Source organism: Anopheles coustani, chromosome 3 (assembly GCF_943734705.1).
Source record: "Anopheles coustani chromosome 3, idAnoCousDA_361_x.2, whole genome shotgun sequence".
NCBI classification, from domain to species: domain Eukaryota; kingdom Metazoa; phylum Arthropoda; class Insecta; order Diptera; family Culicidae; genus Anopheles; species Anopheles coustani.
Genome location: NC_071288.1, coordinates 80242185 through 80256173, shown reverse-complemented (window position 1 = coordinate 80256173; position 13989 = coordinate 80242185). Strand labels below are relative to the sequence as shown.

General features: G+C 44.7%; 2 protein-coding genes across 2 annotated transcripts; both read right to left on the bottom strand.

The window, feature by feature from the left end:
- LOC131260983 (uncharacterized) lies at nucleotides 1-9610 on the bottom strand. The gene is made up of 9 exons (XM_058262852.1): nucleotides 8669-9610; nucleotides 5848-6209; nucleotides 4717-5235; nucleotides 3397-3567; nucleotides 3093-3311; nucleotides 2901-3005; nucleotides 2675-2834; nucleotides 1303-1504; nucleotides 1-1230 (listed from the first exon to the last, which is right to left on the bottom strand). Exons 1-9 carry the CDS (start codon nucleotides 8742-8744, stop codon nucleotides 1116-1118), a joined length of 1929 nt encoding a protein of 642 aa, XP_058118835.1. The 5' UTR covers nucleotides 8745-9610; the 3' UTR covers nucleotides 1-1115.
- A 701-nt stretch (nucleotides 9611-10311) lies between these two features.
- On the bottom strand, nucleotides 10312-13192 carry LOC131260065 (dihydrolipoyl dehydrogenase, mitochondrial). The gene is made up of 4 exons (XM_058261725.1): nucleotides 13028-13192; nucleotides 12546-12695; nucleotides 10768-11940; nucleotides 10312-10699 (listed from the first exon to the last, which is right to left on the bottom strand). Exons 1-4 carry the CDS (start codon nucleotides 13067-13069, stop codon nucleotides 10544-10546), a joined length of 1521 nt encoding a protein of 506 aa, XP_058117708.1. The 5' UTR covers nucleotides 13070-13192; the 3' UTR covers nucleotides 10312-10543.
- Nucleotides 13193-13989: the final 797 nt, after the last annotated feature.

Below are 13989 nucleotides of genomic sequence, written 5' to 3'. Positions count from 1 at the left end.
AACACTTTGTGCATCTAAAAAGCATTTTCTTCATCAAAACGGCTAGAAAAGGAATATATAATCGTATTGCATTACCGGGATTGTGGGATGATCGTTACGCCAGGTTTGAGATATAGTACGGGTTTAAAACAAAACTATCAAATTTCCTTGGAGTTAGCGAAACTCTTTTGGGCGCTAAACGTGAAGTGACAGAGAAATACAAAATCACAAAAATATCCTAACAATTGCTATTGCATGGGAAGAGCGAAAGGAGGGAGAGAGTATGAGATCCGATAGAACTTACTGTTTGCTTCGTAAGTGGCAGTTTGTTTTCCTGTTCGCGTTCTGCAAGCTAGGCTTTATCATTTCTATTGCCCTGCTTTTCTTTAACTCTGCTCGCTAGCGGTGGAAGGCTTCGCGAAGTACGTGCAAATGTGTTCCGTTAGATACCCCTACTATTATACTGCACGCTGTTTCTACTCTTTTTAATGTATATTTGTTGTTTTTTTTTTATTTCATAATGCTATAATTTAATCTATACACTGTTTTAAAATCATACACTTTGAAATGGAAAAACAAAACAAAACGTACAGAGCAAATCAAATGTTACAATCACTGTTTGAGCCACTTTAAAATGCATTCCTTCGGTCACATACGTTGCCATACCGGTGCCATTGTTCATTAGGTTTTTCTTAATTATCTCTCGTAATTGTTATCGGCTTCGGTTGTTTTTTTTTTATACTTTAATTTCGCTTTCGTCTCTACTGCTCTAACGTCCTCTGGAGTTTTTTTTTGTTTGTTTCATTCTCATTGTTTGCTAGGTTCTGTTTCTTTTCTTTTTCGTTTCACTCTATTCTATCGACAATTTGAATGTTTAAGTGTAGAGTTGTAGTTGGATATTGTTTTCAGTAAGATCTGTATCTTTCATGTTCCGCTGCTGCTGCATTCGTTTTGCTGCATTGCACCTTCTTCCCCGGCTCGTTGGTTGCTGGTGATGTACGACTTGAGCTGGTGTTGGAGATCAACACGCGAACAAACGTTGAACTCCATTCTTCGGGTTTGGGGGATCAGGCGAGTCGGGGAATGCGGTGCGAATGCCCAAGGACCGGACAGCAGCCCTACGAGCTGAGACACAGCTAATGCTGATGAGGCGGTCGGTTCGAGGCATTGCTGCTCTGAACGAAATCCTTGAAGGCCAAACGCACCTCCGGGTCCGTTTCGTCAATCAGCGCGAACACATCGTCGTCATCGCTGAAAAGAAGAACGCGTTAAAACCATCTGCTGCAAACGCGTGCCGTGTAAATCGTGCGAAATGCGTCTTACTCGTAACCGTTGTAGGCGGGATTCTGCTTGTTGACCATGTTGGTTTCCAGGAACGAGTTTTCCTCCTCGGTTAGGATCTTGCCGTCGGGCCCATAGAACACGGGGCTATCGTTGTAATCGTGGGCACCAACACCGCCCATCGCTAGGACTGTGGAGACTCCCATCGTATTCGGCATGGCTGGCACAGGCGCTACGGGCATTGCTGCGAATAATGGAGACGCCGATGGTGAAAACATGTATACTTGTTAAGAGTAGAGAACTAACTGCTAACATTCGTCAATATTTGCCTTCTCTACGTTTAATATGCACATTTTGCCAATTCTAAAATTATTCAGTTGAAAGACCGCTACAAGATTACAATCACAAAGGTCGTGAAAGTGGACAGATAAATGGTTAACAGGAATACAGTGGGCGAAATTGGAATAACATCGTCATGTAATAACACAACATTTTCATAAATGTGTTATGCTATTTCCAGTTTTGAAATTTATTCCAATCAAATGCAAATTAGTCATATTACCCTGGGCTCTCTTAATTTAGTTAGTAGTTATAGTTGAGCAGACTAATTTTAAAAAATAGGAGCGAAATAAAAACAAATGCACAACATATTTTGTTAGGCAACGAAAACTACAGGTGGTTAAAACACTTCTGAATTCCAACATAGAGGAGCAATATAATCGGTTCAATTTCACTCGAAAGCATTTTTCTTGGTGTGACGAATGGAAAAATACCCCTTTCGTACATCTAAGTTTGGGTGTTGGTGCATGAAGTTCATTATTCATGTTCCAAATGTTCGGCAATACTGATGGAAAGAGCTACGAAAAGAACCTTATTAGAAGATGGGCCGCCGGAGCGTTGGTGTTTTACAGTTTGTGGAACTTTTCATGGCCGTGAAAGAAAAGTACATAGTCGGAAAATCCATGCACTCACAAAGTTAAATAGACTATTATCTAGTTTTCTAGCAAAACAATATGGTTTCTAACGTGGTTATTATGCTTCCTCATAGAATCTCATATAACTCAAACGTAAATTTCATTAAAAAAATCTTTTGACCTATTCTTGATCGAAACGTTTATGCCCACAGCAATCAATATGATAAACAAAAAAAGCAAAAGCGTCGTAACTTTAAGTTTTTGCAGCAGATCAAACATGAAACGCTGGAGAAAGCATTATTTTTGTTCATGTACAACACATTAAATGGTTTAATGCAGGAATTCGACAAAATAGCTCGTATTGCATAAACATTCCCAAAATATTGCGAAAAACTATTGCGGTGCTACTCATGTTTCGTTCAGTGTATCATTAGGAGTATCATTAGGAGTGTATCTAACGGAGTATCTTGCAAATCGACCCATAACCATTCCACACTTACCTAGTTCGTCGCTGCGGCCCCAGGACTTTTTGTGCAGATCCAGCACCGACTTGATGAGATTGCTCACCGAAGATTGGATGGATCGGCTTATAGCTACCAGCTTTTCCAGAATTCTGTTCACATCCGCAGAACAGTCTTGTTCCAGTTCGAAACCGCACAGCTACGTGTGGGCAAAAGTGGGGTATGTATGAAAAGTCCGACGTTATTGACAGGGGACAACACCTACCTTCAGACATTGGCAGACACACTTAATGTTTTCGGGTCCTTCCTTGTTTAGCAGGATGTCAATCGCGTTGATGATGTGCCTTGCAATATCCTCACCCAGCTTGTGCTAAAGGTAGAATATAAAAGAAGAAATTCTCGATCAGTACTGCAGGCTACACGTGGGATTCCCCTCAGTGTGAAGATGGTCTCTTACATGCGGACTCCTTAGCTGCATGTACAACTCGGCCAGGAAGAGCGTGGTGCCGCGCACCTTGACCTGCTCCTGCTTCATATAGTTCGGCAGCTCGTTCTGCTGATCCTCCATCTTAAGCCGCAACAGCTGCCGCATCAGGCTTTCCAGCCTATCGTCTAAACTGTCCAGCAGTTGACACAAGCGTGCACCCATGTAACGGAAGTTCGATTCCTTGATTGACTGTTGATTAAATGGCGCGAGACATAAAGTAACAATTACAGTAAAGGAAAAAAAGTTCGTCCCCGTGTTTATGGTAGTTTCTTACCTGTTCGAAGATCATTTCGACAGCCATGCTTAGCACGTAGTTGTCGTCGCGAAAGTCCGCGAACATGGTCGAGAGCTTCTGCTTGACTTCTTCGAACATGCCGGGATTGTCGTACAGCTCGGCAATCACCTCGGTTAGATAGTCCAGGGCGAAGGACTGGACATCGAACGACTACGGAAACAAAAGGAATCAACGGGAGGAACCGTGAAACGAGAGCAGGTTAGTAATAATCTAACACGGGAATTATCTCGCGTCCGAGTGGCGCATGTAGGGAAAAGTGTTTTACAGTGAGACGGGAGAGGAAAAACAAACTGCATCCCATTTGTTTACGACGCAGGACATCAGATTGGTGACGTTTTAAATAAGCGTGAAGACTAATGAAACTGTGAAACACAACAACACGAGACGAAGCACTGGATCATAAGCGTTGAAGGTAACTTCAGAAACTACATAGAATATAAGCTAATAAGAGATATAACAGAAATAAGCAAGCGTTGAAAGTATATCAATTGCACATGTCTAAAGTAAAAACTAACAAAACACATCCCCAAGGGGAAGAATGCACACCGTTGTTGGTTTTCTCTCGATATAATAATAATTCTAATATCCGGTTGGATTGCGTTTTGATAAAAAAAAATCAATGTCAATAATGAGCATTTCATTATTATTCAAGTTAATTTAAATTTGAATTCTATGTATGTGTTTTTCCTTTTTCTGCACCATCCTTAGATTGTAACAGCGCAGATGAAGGTATTTTTTATCTAAAAAAAAAGCTTGATGTTTCCCAAACACGTGACTTACGATTTCTAATTTAATTTTCGAGGAATATTCTCGTTTGTGGTATTTGTTTAGTTTTTGGTGCATCAAATTAGTTCAGAAAAAATATCTAGTAGTTAGTAGTGAGTTGATGGGTAAACATAAATATACTCAATCGAAAAACAGATTAAAGTGGTTATTAAGAAAGAAATCCATATCAAAGCAATAGTATAAGGAAAGGAGTTAAAACTCAGCCGAGCAAAAGCATTAATGAAACAAGTCCACCAAACGGCAAACTAAAACATACAAACAAACGAGAGAAATATATAGTACAGAAAAGCATATCGGATGGGTAAACGAAATCACATCAGTAGGTGACATGGTATGGATTTTCATCTCGAGGAATGCAGAGGTGAAGTTGTTTAAGATTGTCTCCGATGGGAGTGGGTTTCAAAGGCCACTTTGATGCCCTTTTTTCGGGTGTGATGGAGGTGCTTGTTGTGTCTGTTTTTGGTTTTTTCGGTACGTCGAGGTTGTTTGGGGCGTCTGTCCGGCATGTCCTACCTGCTCATCGTCGTTGTAGTCCCCACCGGCAGCAACGTTCGCAACGCCACCGCCAGCCATCGGCCCCATACCACCACCGCCCATCATTCCGTGGCCACCCCCGCCACCACCACCACCACCACCCTGATGGTGGTGCGATCCCTGATGATGATGCTGCTGGTGGTGATGTTGGTGCTGATGCTGTTGTTGCCGAGAACGATGGTGATGCTGCTGACCACCGCCACCGCCATTGTTGTGCTTCCGATTGTCGCCCATTCCACCGCCACCCCCGCCACCGCCCAGATGATGGTTGGCGGCGCCGAGGATCGGATGGTTCAGCTGGTTGTTAATCGCGTTCGAGTAGCCCACGCCATAGGGATACGGTTGATGCAGCTGCTGCGCATGGGGCGGCTGGTGATGGTTGTGCCCATGGTGACCTTGGTGCTGCTGGTACGGCTGCTGCTGCTGCTGCTGCTGGACACGGTGCTGCTGAAGGTGATGCGGTTGCATTGGTTGCTGATGGTGCTGATGGTGGTTGAACTGTGTGTGTGTATAAAGAGTAGCCGTTGTGCGGATTTTTATATACACATGTACAGAAACAGGGCGTGCAAATGGTTATACGTATTGTTGTCACGATTGCACATCGAGCCATATATTGGAGCGTTAGTTTGGATAGGATTGCACAATAGATTCGACTCGAGGCGAGACGAAACGGGAGGGCAGACCGAGCAATGAGTTATTGTGTTGCACACATCAGTGAAGGTAACAGGTGTGGTGGTGCGTTTGTAATATAATAATTACAATACAAATACAAATATGTTTAAAAATCCCCAACAATATTAGATGAAAAGAAGCATTCCAACAGGAGCAGGTCAGCCCGGATAGAAAATGAAAAGATAAACAAGAAAAAGAAAGACAGATTATAGAGGGATAGAGAAAGAAATCGGACGAAAGCTCCTCTTGTGGCGTAAGCTTTTCTTGACGGTCACGCTGGATCGAACCAACGTGTTGATAGAATCCTTGACTTTACTAGTGGCTATAGTTGCGGTCGCTAATTCACATGAGTTCTTTTTGTCATTTTTTAAATATTCCTCGTTGCCTACAAAAAAAAAACCAAAACCCTCGTACGTTAAACCACGCCCCCGTACTCACGTCCTTGCCATTGTTGCTCCCGCCGCCGCCACCGGCACCACTGATTCGCACATTGCTCAGCCGGTTCTGGAGCGACGATATTTTGCACGGATCGTTACTACCGTTCGCCATGGCCCCGTTGTTACCGCCGAGGTGGTGCCCCATCTGCTGCTGCTGGTAGTCGAATCCACCACCACCACCGCCGCCACCCGGTTCAACACTTCCCTGTGCCGCGGCAAAACGATGGTTAACCAGGGACGATTGTGGCTGGTGCATGTCCATCTGCTGCTGGTAGCCCTGGTACGCGTTGGGCTGCTGCTGCTGCTGCTGGCGAATTCCAGACTTGGGCACGAATTCTTGCGCGGTCGGGGACAGATTGAACACTGTAATTGGAAGACAATAGATTAGCTAGGTTGGACAACGCCTCAAGCAATCCGCCGAAACCTCCGACTTCTATGGGGATGTGAAAGCGGTAGATCGAACGCGACATAAACTGACACGCTGCTTGCTAAAAACGTGACCCCACCGCATTATTTTCCCCTTCCACTCTTGTTGGGTAAAACTTTCTTCTCACATGAACTGCTCGGTAGATCGTTTGTCGATCAACACTCAATGAAGCGACATTTAAACCTTTTAGTTGATCTTCTAACATATTTTATTCGACACTGCAGTATCTCAAACTTAGGTTTTCGTGAGTTGACCTTTTCACCCATACCTTCTTTCTTCGTACGGAAAGCGGACGGAAACAAAACACAGCTTTAACACAAGCCCGAAAAAAAAACCTTCGCGTGCTCTCGGTCTCGGACACCAGCGGAAAATGTGCCAGTTCAGCGACCAGTCGTAATGGGCCGACCACACGCCGTGGCGCTTTAGGGATGCGCGTGTAATGGTGGGGGGGCACATGGCAATGACCGTCACCATGCTTCCCCTCGCGGGGAGGGCGGTTATCGTGCAGGCGCTGTTTCTTCCGCGTTCGCGATTTGCTGCAGTTGCTGCTTTCTTCTCACCTTTCTCTCTTGCTAGCCGATCGTACCCGGTTGTAAGTATACCGTCGGTTCATTCGGTCCATCGGTTCGGTGAGATTATCGAGACCGAAAAACGCACATTTTGTGCGCGGGGGGGGGGGGGGGGGGGGATTTTGAGAGAAAGGAGAAAGATGGCAGTGCAATTTCAACGGGCGGCCGGCCCCATTTCAAGTAAGGAAATAGGAGAGCCGAGTGCAGTTATATTGGATAACGCTTTTTTTCATGTACTAGCAAGACCGATTGCAAAGATTGATCGCGCAAAGATTGATCGAAAAATATTCGAAGTTTTCTCAAAGAAGACATTGAATAAGGAAAAACCCAGTAAAGTTAATTAAAATTATACGAATAATTAAGCTCGCAAGTTCATTCTTTTCTCCACTATCAACTAAAATACATTTATATTATATATTAAAAACATGAAAATATATGTAACTGGTGGCAATGCACTATATGTGCATAGCAATATGATATGACTGATAAACTCAAATAACTTGACCATGTTGAATGGAAAAGATATAAGTTAAATTTTAACTCAGTTAGAAGAAAATCCAGTAAGACCATAAGTAAATTCGTCGTGAATTTTCTCTTGCCTAACCTTTTGCAATGAAGGTTGGTTTAAAAATGCATTGCTTACAAAAGGTTGAAGTTCAAAATATGTTTTGAAAAGAGACCTAAAATATACAACTGTTTAAATTCAAGTTGGATATTTCTGAATAAGGCTGTGAAAAGGAATTTAAACTGTTAATTGTTGGAGCTACTTCTCTCAACATGTCTTATCGGAACTTTACGTAAGTCATCCAGCAACCACGCTGTGCTTGCGCCATCTCACCGAGGGCAATATGCCTCAACGACCTTAGTTCCAATATAGATCACGATCGTCTTGAGTCTATTAACAGAACGGGTTGTTTTTCTCGTTGACTCCGTAAAATTCGATGCGGATTTGGGTGCACCCGGGCTGTGCGCAACGTCTTGCGCATTACTTTCTCCAACCGGTATCAGCTGATTCATTGGTTTACGCCTGTGCAAAGAGAGGTAAAGTGGCCGACGAAATGAGTAGAGAAACAGAAGCGAACAGGCGGCGGTGTGAAAAACATTCGGATTGCTGTGTTGTCATTTCGTCCCATGGTGGGACTGCTTTGCCGAACAAAAGAAGGTCAAGACAAACCAAACGCCGGGTGGTGAGCGGTGAATGAAATTCAAAATTTCAAGGAATTTAATCAAACGATGAAAGAAGCGTGCATTTAAATGCTTTACACACAAATACTCAGTACGACTTCATTTTGCATTTTTGCGTTCCTCACTCCGCCACAGTCGTCGTGTTGTCGTTGTCTACATTTTCCGCTGTCATGGTAATTTGACTAAGAAATAGATACACACTGGCACTGGCATTCCAAAGCACACTATGCACAGGCGTTCAGCTGCAACCATTATCATATCTGTTTTTTTTTTGTAAGCGACGTCTTATTCGGTTCGGCGTTTTATTGATGCACTAATCCCGTAGGAGATTTCTTCTTGTTTTATGTAGCTTTGTGTGCTACATGAAACCAAAAAAAGGAAAAAAAAAGTTGGATGAACGCTGCAGTGTTGCAGTGTTGAGTTTTCTTATTTCCCTTTGTGTACACGCACTGTCAACCCGAAGTGGCATTTCAACTCCATTTTATGTCGACCATCTTTTTTTTCTTCTATGCTGAGGCTACGTTTTCCAGCGTGTCTTCTTATCCCATTTGTTTAAAACACGGTCATTCACCGTAGATTAGTGACACTGCACACCTCTGGTGGATTTGCCTGGCAGGCCACAAGGAACCTTTTGTACTTACACTTCGGCGTTCGAACCGCCTCGAAGTTGTCCCCGGCTGATGGACGCCAGCCCCCTACATTGCTCGGTTGCTCCATGGCGAATTGCACGACCGATAGATGCTTGTAGGCCTGCGTTCAAGAACTGTCCTTAGCTCTTTTTTTTCTTAGCCTACACGATGCGATGCTACCGAGGCACCGAAAACAGGTTCCAATGTTGTTCTTCGAGTGTTTTCAGCACCGCACGTCGAAAGACTTTTGATTCGCTTCTTTGTACTATGGATCTCGGCAGGGTATGGAACTTTTCGAGCGGCTGTGTGATGAGGATTCTTAACCTTAGATTCCTGATTCTGAACTGCAAATGGTAATGTGCGATGCTGCTCGGTTGCGTTTGCAGTTTTCGTGGCAGCGCAAAGCCTCCAATTCAGTTCACTTTTCAAGTAGTGTGTGCAACCACCCCCCGGGGGGATTCCGGGGCGGAGAGCAAGTGGGCCTCTGTTGGAGGAAGAATTGAATAGGTGTAATTTTCACCACCGATTTTCACTCGCGCTCCGCGGGCAGGATGTTCGATACGGCCGGAAGGTTGGAAGAGGAACGAAGGACTTTCCGCACAGTTTGCTCTGGACGACTTTTTTATCGGCGTGCGTTAGTATGTGCGCGCACGCGAGTGTATGCGAGAGAACGTGTTATTTATTTCAGAGTGATCTAGGAAAAGGAAAAAAAAAAAAGCTTCACAAGTTCCGCGTGGATGTAACACCCTTCGGAGTTTGCACTTTCATAGAAAGGTTACGACTTTTTCTCTGTCACGGTTTCGCACGCACTACTCCGCACGATGCGTGTTCTGAATTGCACAATCCGACTTTTTTCACGCTATGACGCCGAAACGCATTTACTGCACGCAGGTACTACGTCCCGCACGACGGAACGGTGTTATTTTCAATTTGACTCGTGTTCGATTATTCTTTTTTTTACGTCTCCTTCTTCGCCCGTCCGCTTTTGACAGCTCTCCGACGAGCATCGGCGGGCTATATGCTGCAGAACATAGCTGCTGGTTGAAAGGTTCAATTTATCGATGCGGGTTTGCCCGCTACGCCGTTGCAGTAGGCAACGGCACGGCATCTGAGTATAGTCCTTCTGAGAAATGACATTCTACACACGATGACTTTCAACGAACCACCTTTCTAACCTCTATGGAAAGGATTTTTAATGTACCTAGGCGGGCTGTATTTTAAGCACCAAATTTTTCCAGTTGTACAAACATTCAAACTAAACAAACAAAACGAGGGATTCGGCGAACTGATACATATTTCTGAGAAATTTTACTACAATCAGAAAACTTTCTGCAGAAGGTTATATGCGATGGTTTGTAAAAAAAATGGTGTTTGCATTCGATTTCTTAACGTGTTGTAACATCCATTCCAATTAGTAGAACTTTCGTGACTCATAGTAGAATCTATGTACATGATTTCGTATCGGTATGAATGAATGGCACAACAGCACGCTTTATGACTAATAAATAATGTTGCTTTCGGGTTTCATTTTATTCGCTTTTAGGCTCTCATCGTTCCAATAGAAAATTAGTCCTGTTGCAAAGGTTCACATCACTCTTCCCAACGATCTTGTTGCCTTTGTTGTAGGGGATCGATAAGATAATTTATGTTGCACTTTGCTGCATGCGCCCGGGATTCTCACATCTGACGTCGTAGGAAAATAAACTTCCACGACGGGTTCGTCGTTCATACTGGCTTATAGCCAGCCCATCTTTTAGATCAGTGATGCACAGAGCGACCAGGAGTAGGTTTTTAGCTTTAGTGTGTGTTGCCATTACACATTATTTTTTACTTCATCAGTTGGGGCAGGGAGTTTTGATTTAAGGTTTGTATAATTTTTTTTACAAATTAAAAGTTAATCGGCTTGCCAAAGCTGGCGGCCGTATGCGCCTCCCGGAGAGCCTCTGCGCAGGTTGGATGGGCGTGGCAAACGCGGGCAACATCCTCCGCCGAAGCACCGTACTCCATGGCGAGGACAGATTCATTAATCAGTTCACCGGCGGCCTGTAAAAATAAAACATAATGTTACAATGTGCATTATTGCGAAGGTTTGCCGAAGCGAACTGTCTTACCGGTCCAATGATATGTACGCCGAGCACGCGGTCGGTCTGCTTGTCCGCCAGCACCTTCACGAAACCATCGGTTTCATTGTTGGTCTTGGCACGCGAGTTTGCCGCGAACGGGAACTTGCCTACATTGTACGCAACACCTTCCGCCTTCAGTTCCTCTTCGTTCTTGCCAACCCAGGCCACCTCGGGATGCGTGTAAACCACACTCGGCACGCAGTTGTAATCGATATGCACGTGTCCACCGAGCATACCCTCGACGCACACAATGCCCTCATCTTCCGCCTTGTGTGCCAACATCGGTCCATGGATGCAATCACCGATGGCGTGCACGCTCGGTACGATCGTCTGGAACTGGCCGTTGACCGGAATGCGACCCCGATCGTCCTTCACGATACCAACGTTCTCCAGGCCGAGTCCCTCCGTGTACGGACGACGTCCGACGCAGACGAGCAGCACATCAAACTCCAGGTTTTGCTGCGAACCATCCTTTACGCTCTCCACGGTCACCGTAACACCGCTGCCGCTCTTTGACGCGCTAATAACCTTCGTGCCGAGCATAAACTTCATTCCCTGCTTGGTGAGAATCTTCTGGAAATTCTTGGACACCTCCTGATCGATACCGACACCACCGATCGTGCTGAGGAACTCGATGGCAATCACCTCGGCACCGAGCCGTCCCCAGACCGAACCGAGCTCCAGTCCGATCACGCCGGCTCCGATCAAACCGAGACGGCGAGGCACTTCCTTCAGCTTCAACGCACCAGTGGACGACACGATCGTTTCCTCGTCGACCTCGATGCCCGGGAACGGTGTCACCTCCGAGCCGGTGGCGATGAGAATGTTCTTCGTGTTGACCGTCTCCTCGCTACCGTCCGCCTTTTTCGCGACGACCGAGTTCGGTCCGGTGATCGTACCGAATCCATTGATGTGTGTCACCTTGTTCTTCTTGAACAGCTGCGCGATTCCGCCGGTGAGTGCTTTGACCGCCTTCGATTTCTGACCCATCAGGGCTTCCAGGTCCAGGCGCACATTCTCCACCAGAATGCCTCGGGAGGCCAGATCACCCGAGTGGGCCATATGGTAGTAGTGTGAGTTGTTCAGCAGGGCTTTCGATGGAATGCAGCCCACGTTCAGGCAGGTTCCGCCGAGAGTGTCATTCTTTTCGATGCACACGGTCTGAAAGGAAGGAAAGCGAAGAGAGAACAACACGGACACACGTTACTGATCAATATGCATTACGTAAAGGGAAACCGGGCCGGCGTCGGTTTATTTATATGGGAGAATATTTTCCAGAAAAAGCGAAGAAACCACAACACGTCGACAGGGTGGTAGAGGGGTCGCTTTTCACACACAGCTGACGAAGTCAAGGTACGTTTAATTATAGCATCGAAGACGCACTACGGACCACCATTAAGTCATCACAGACGAGATCTTTTCAATCGGTTGTTTATGCACTCTTTATAGTTTGTAGCATTTTACGAGGATAACAATTTAGCAGATTTCTGGAATAATACGCGTGGCTTGATCACTTCACTTTCACTTGAATTTGTCCACCAATCCCGCCCTTGCTGCTCAAACTGTGTATGACCTTGGAGCGTAAAGGTACGCGCGTCATAAACACACGGACTTCTGACGTCGTCGCATCCGCAGCAGCGATCATGCCTCCTCACTTATCTCACGATCTGCTAATCCTTATCAGCTGTCGTTCTCTCAAACCGTTGTTGTCCATTGGTGCTCAAATAGATTCGAAAAAATACATATTCTCCAACATAAACTCTTACCTTCATTCCAAGCTGGGCTGCTTTGATCGCTGCAACATATCCGCCCGGGCCCGAACCGATCACCACCAGGTCGGCATCATGTGTCGTCGAGTAGAACCGTCCATACATAGCTCCCAGGACTGCGCCATGGTTTCGGAGGCTTGCATTGCCCTGCGAACGAACGAAACGATGTAGAGTGCCGGTTGTTGTTGAGGGAAAACCCGCCCCCTGATGTGGGATGATGGTCAAAACATTGCAAACATATTTTTTATCATCCACCGACAACGTCACCAAACACGCTCCGCCAATGACCCCGCGCCAATACTCATCGATAGTGCCACCGGACAATGGCCACCGTGTTAGCGGTGGTTACGAAGATTGGCGGAGATTGCATAATCGATTTCTTTTCTTCTGCCATTTAGCGGGTGAGACGGTAGGTCTGACAAATAGACAACCACCATCCGCGAATCTTCGCTCACGATATGCCTTTTGCTGCTACTAACCTTGACGGCAACGTTAACCAAATATCGAATGTTGGACTGCATGGTGCAAATGCTGGCGGCAGCTGACGGATTAATCCTTTTCCACAGTGGGACACACTTGCGGGCTTGAGGAATGGTTTTTCGGTCGGTCGAAAGTGAATGCTGTCGCGAATGCCGCAAACGGAGTTAGTGTTGGGACGTTGGGAGCTGGATTGTATGGATTTATCCGAATTCGAATGTGAATGAATCTTTCGTTCTGATTCTAAGGTATAGTTTAATGAGCTCCACATATCCTACATATCACGCCAAAGGGTTGCTTCATTTGAAATGATATGTATGAAAATTGACAGCACGGTTAGATTGGATTAATTCGATCGAAGTCCTTGCTGACGCTGAATTTACGGATTTGCTCCTCTTTCAGAGCGGAGTTAAAAGATTCGATTCGACAAGGATCTTCTATTTCCATCACTAAACGAAATTTTTTCACGAAATAACCGTTAAAAATCAGTTTGCCAATGTCCATGGTGGACTTTCTGTGTCACATTTGATGCAAATCTCTTAAATAAAGGCCAAAATTGGTTCAATAAGCTGAGATTTTACTAATGTATTCTATTTTGCTTCTGATTGACAGTTGATTGTAAACAATTGTGAACGTATCTTTGTTGTATATACTTCACCAAGGTTAATGTAGCTTCTCATTGACGTTTGCCTAGACGTCATTCGTTAAGTTAACCAGCGAATTTTATTGACGAAAGACGTGTGTAAATTTAAAAAGCAATTACAACACGTGTACTTTTTGTCAAATGTTTTAACTTCAAATAACTACATCTAAATTTCTTTCATTTCAAACATTTTTTTTGCAATATTTTTATATTTCTGCATGAAAAGGAGAACACCACAGAGTGTGAGTTTAAAATATATGTTTTATTTAATTTAAATTTTTTAATAGTTCAGAAATGTACTTCATAAACATTTTTATTTCT

Coding starts and splice junctions, on each gene's coding strand:
- LOC131260983 (XM_058262852.1), bottom strand. CDS start 8,744: ATGGAGCAACCGAGCAATGTAGGGGGCTGGCGTCCATCAGCCGGGGAC. Junction 5,236..5,847: donor GGAGCAACAATGGCAAGGAC/GTGAGTACGGGG, acceptor ACACACACACAG/TTCAACCACCATCAGCACCA. Junction 1,505..2,674: donor GGGCCGCAGCGACGAACTAG/GTAAGTGTGGAA, acceptor CATTATTCGCAG/CAATGCCCGTAGCGCCTGTG.
- LOC131260065 (XM_058261725.1), bottom strand. CDS start 13,069: ATGCAGTCCAACATTCGATATTTGGTTAACGTTGCCGTCAAG. Junction 11,941..12,545: donor CAGCCCAGCTTGGAATGAAG/GTAAGAGTTTAT, acceptor CCTTCCTTTCAG/ACCGTGTGCATCGAAAAGAA. Junction 10,700..10,767: donor GCGTACATATCATTGGACCG/GTAAGACAGTTC, acceptor TTATTTTTACAG/GCCGCCGGTGAACTGATTAA.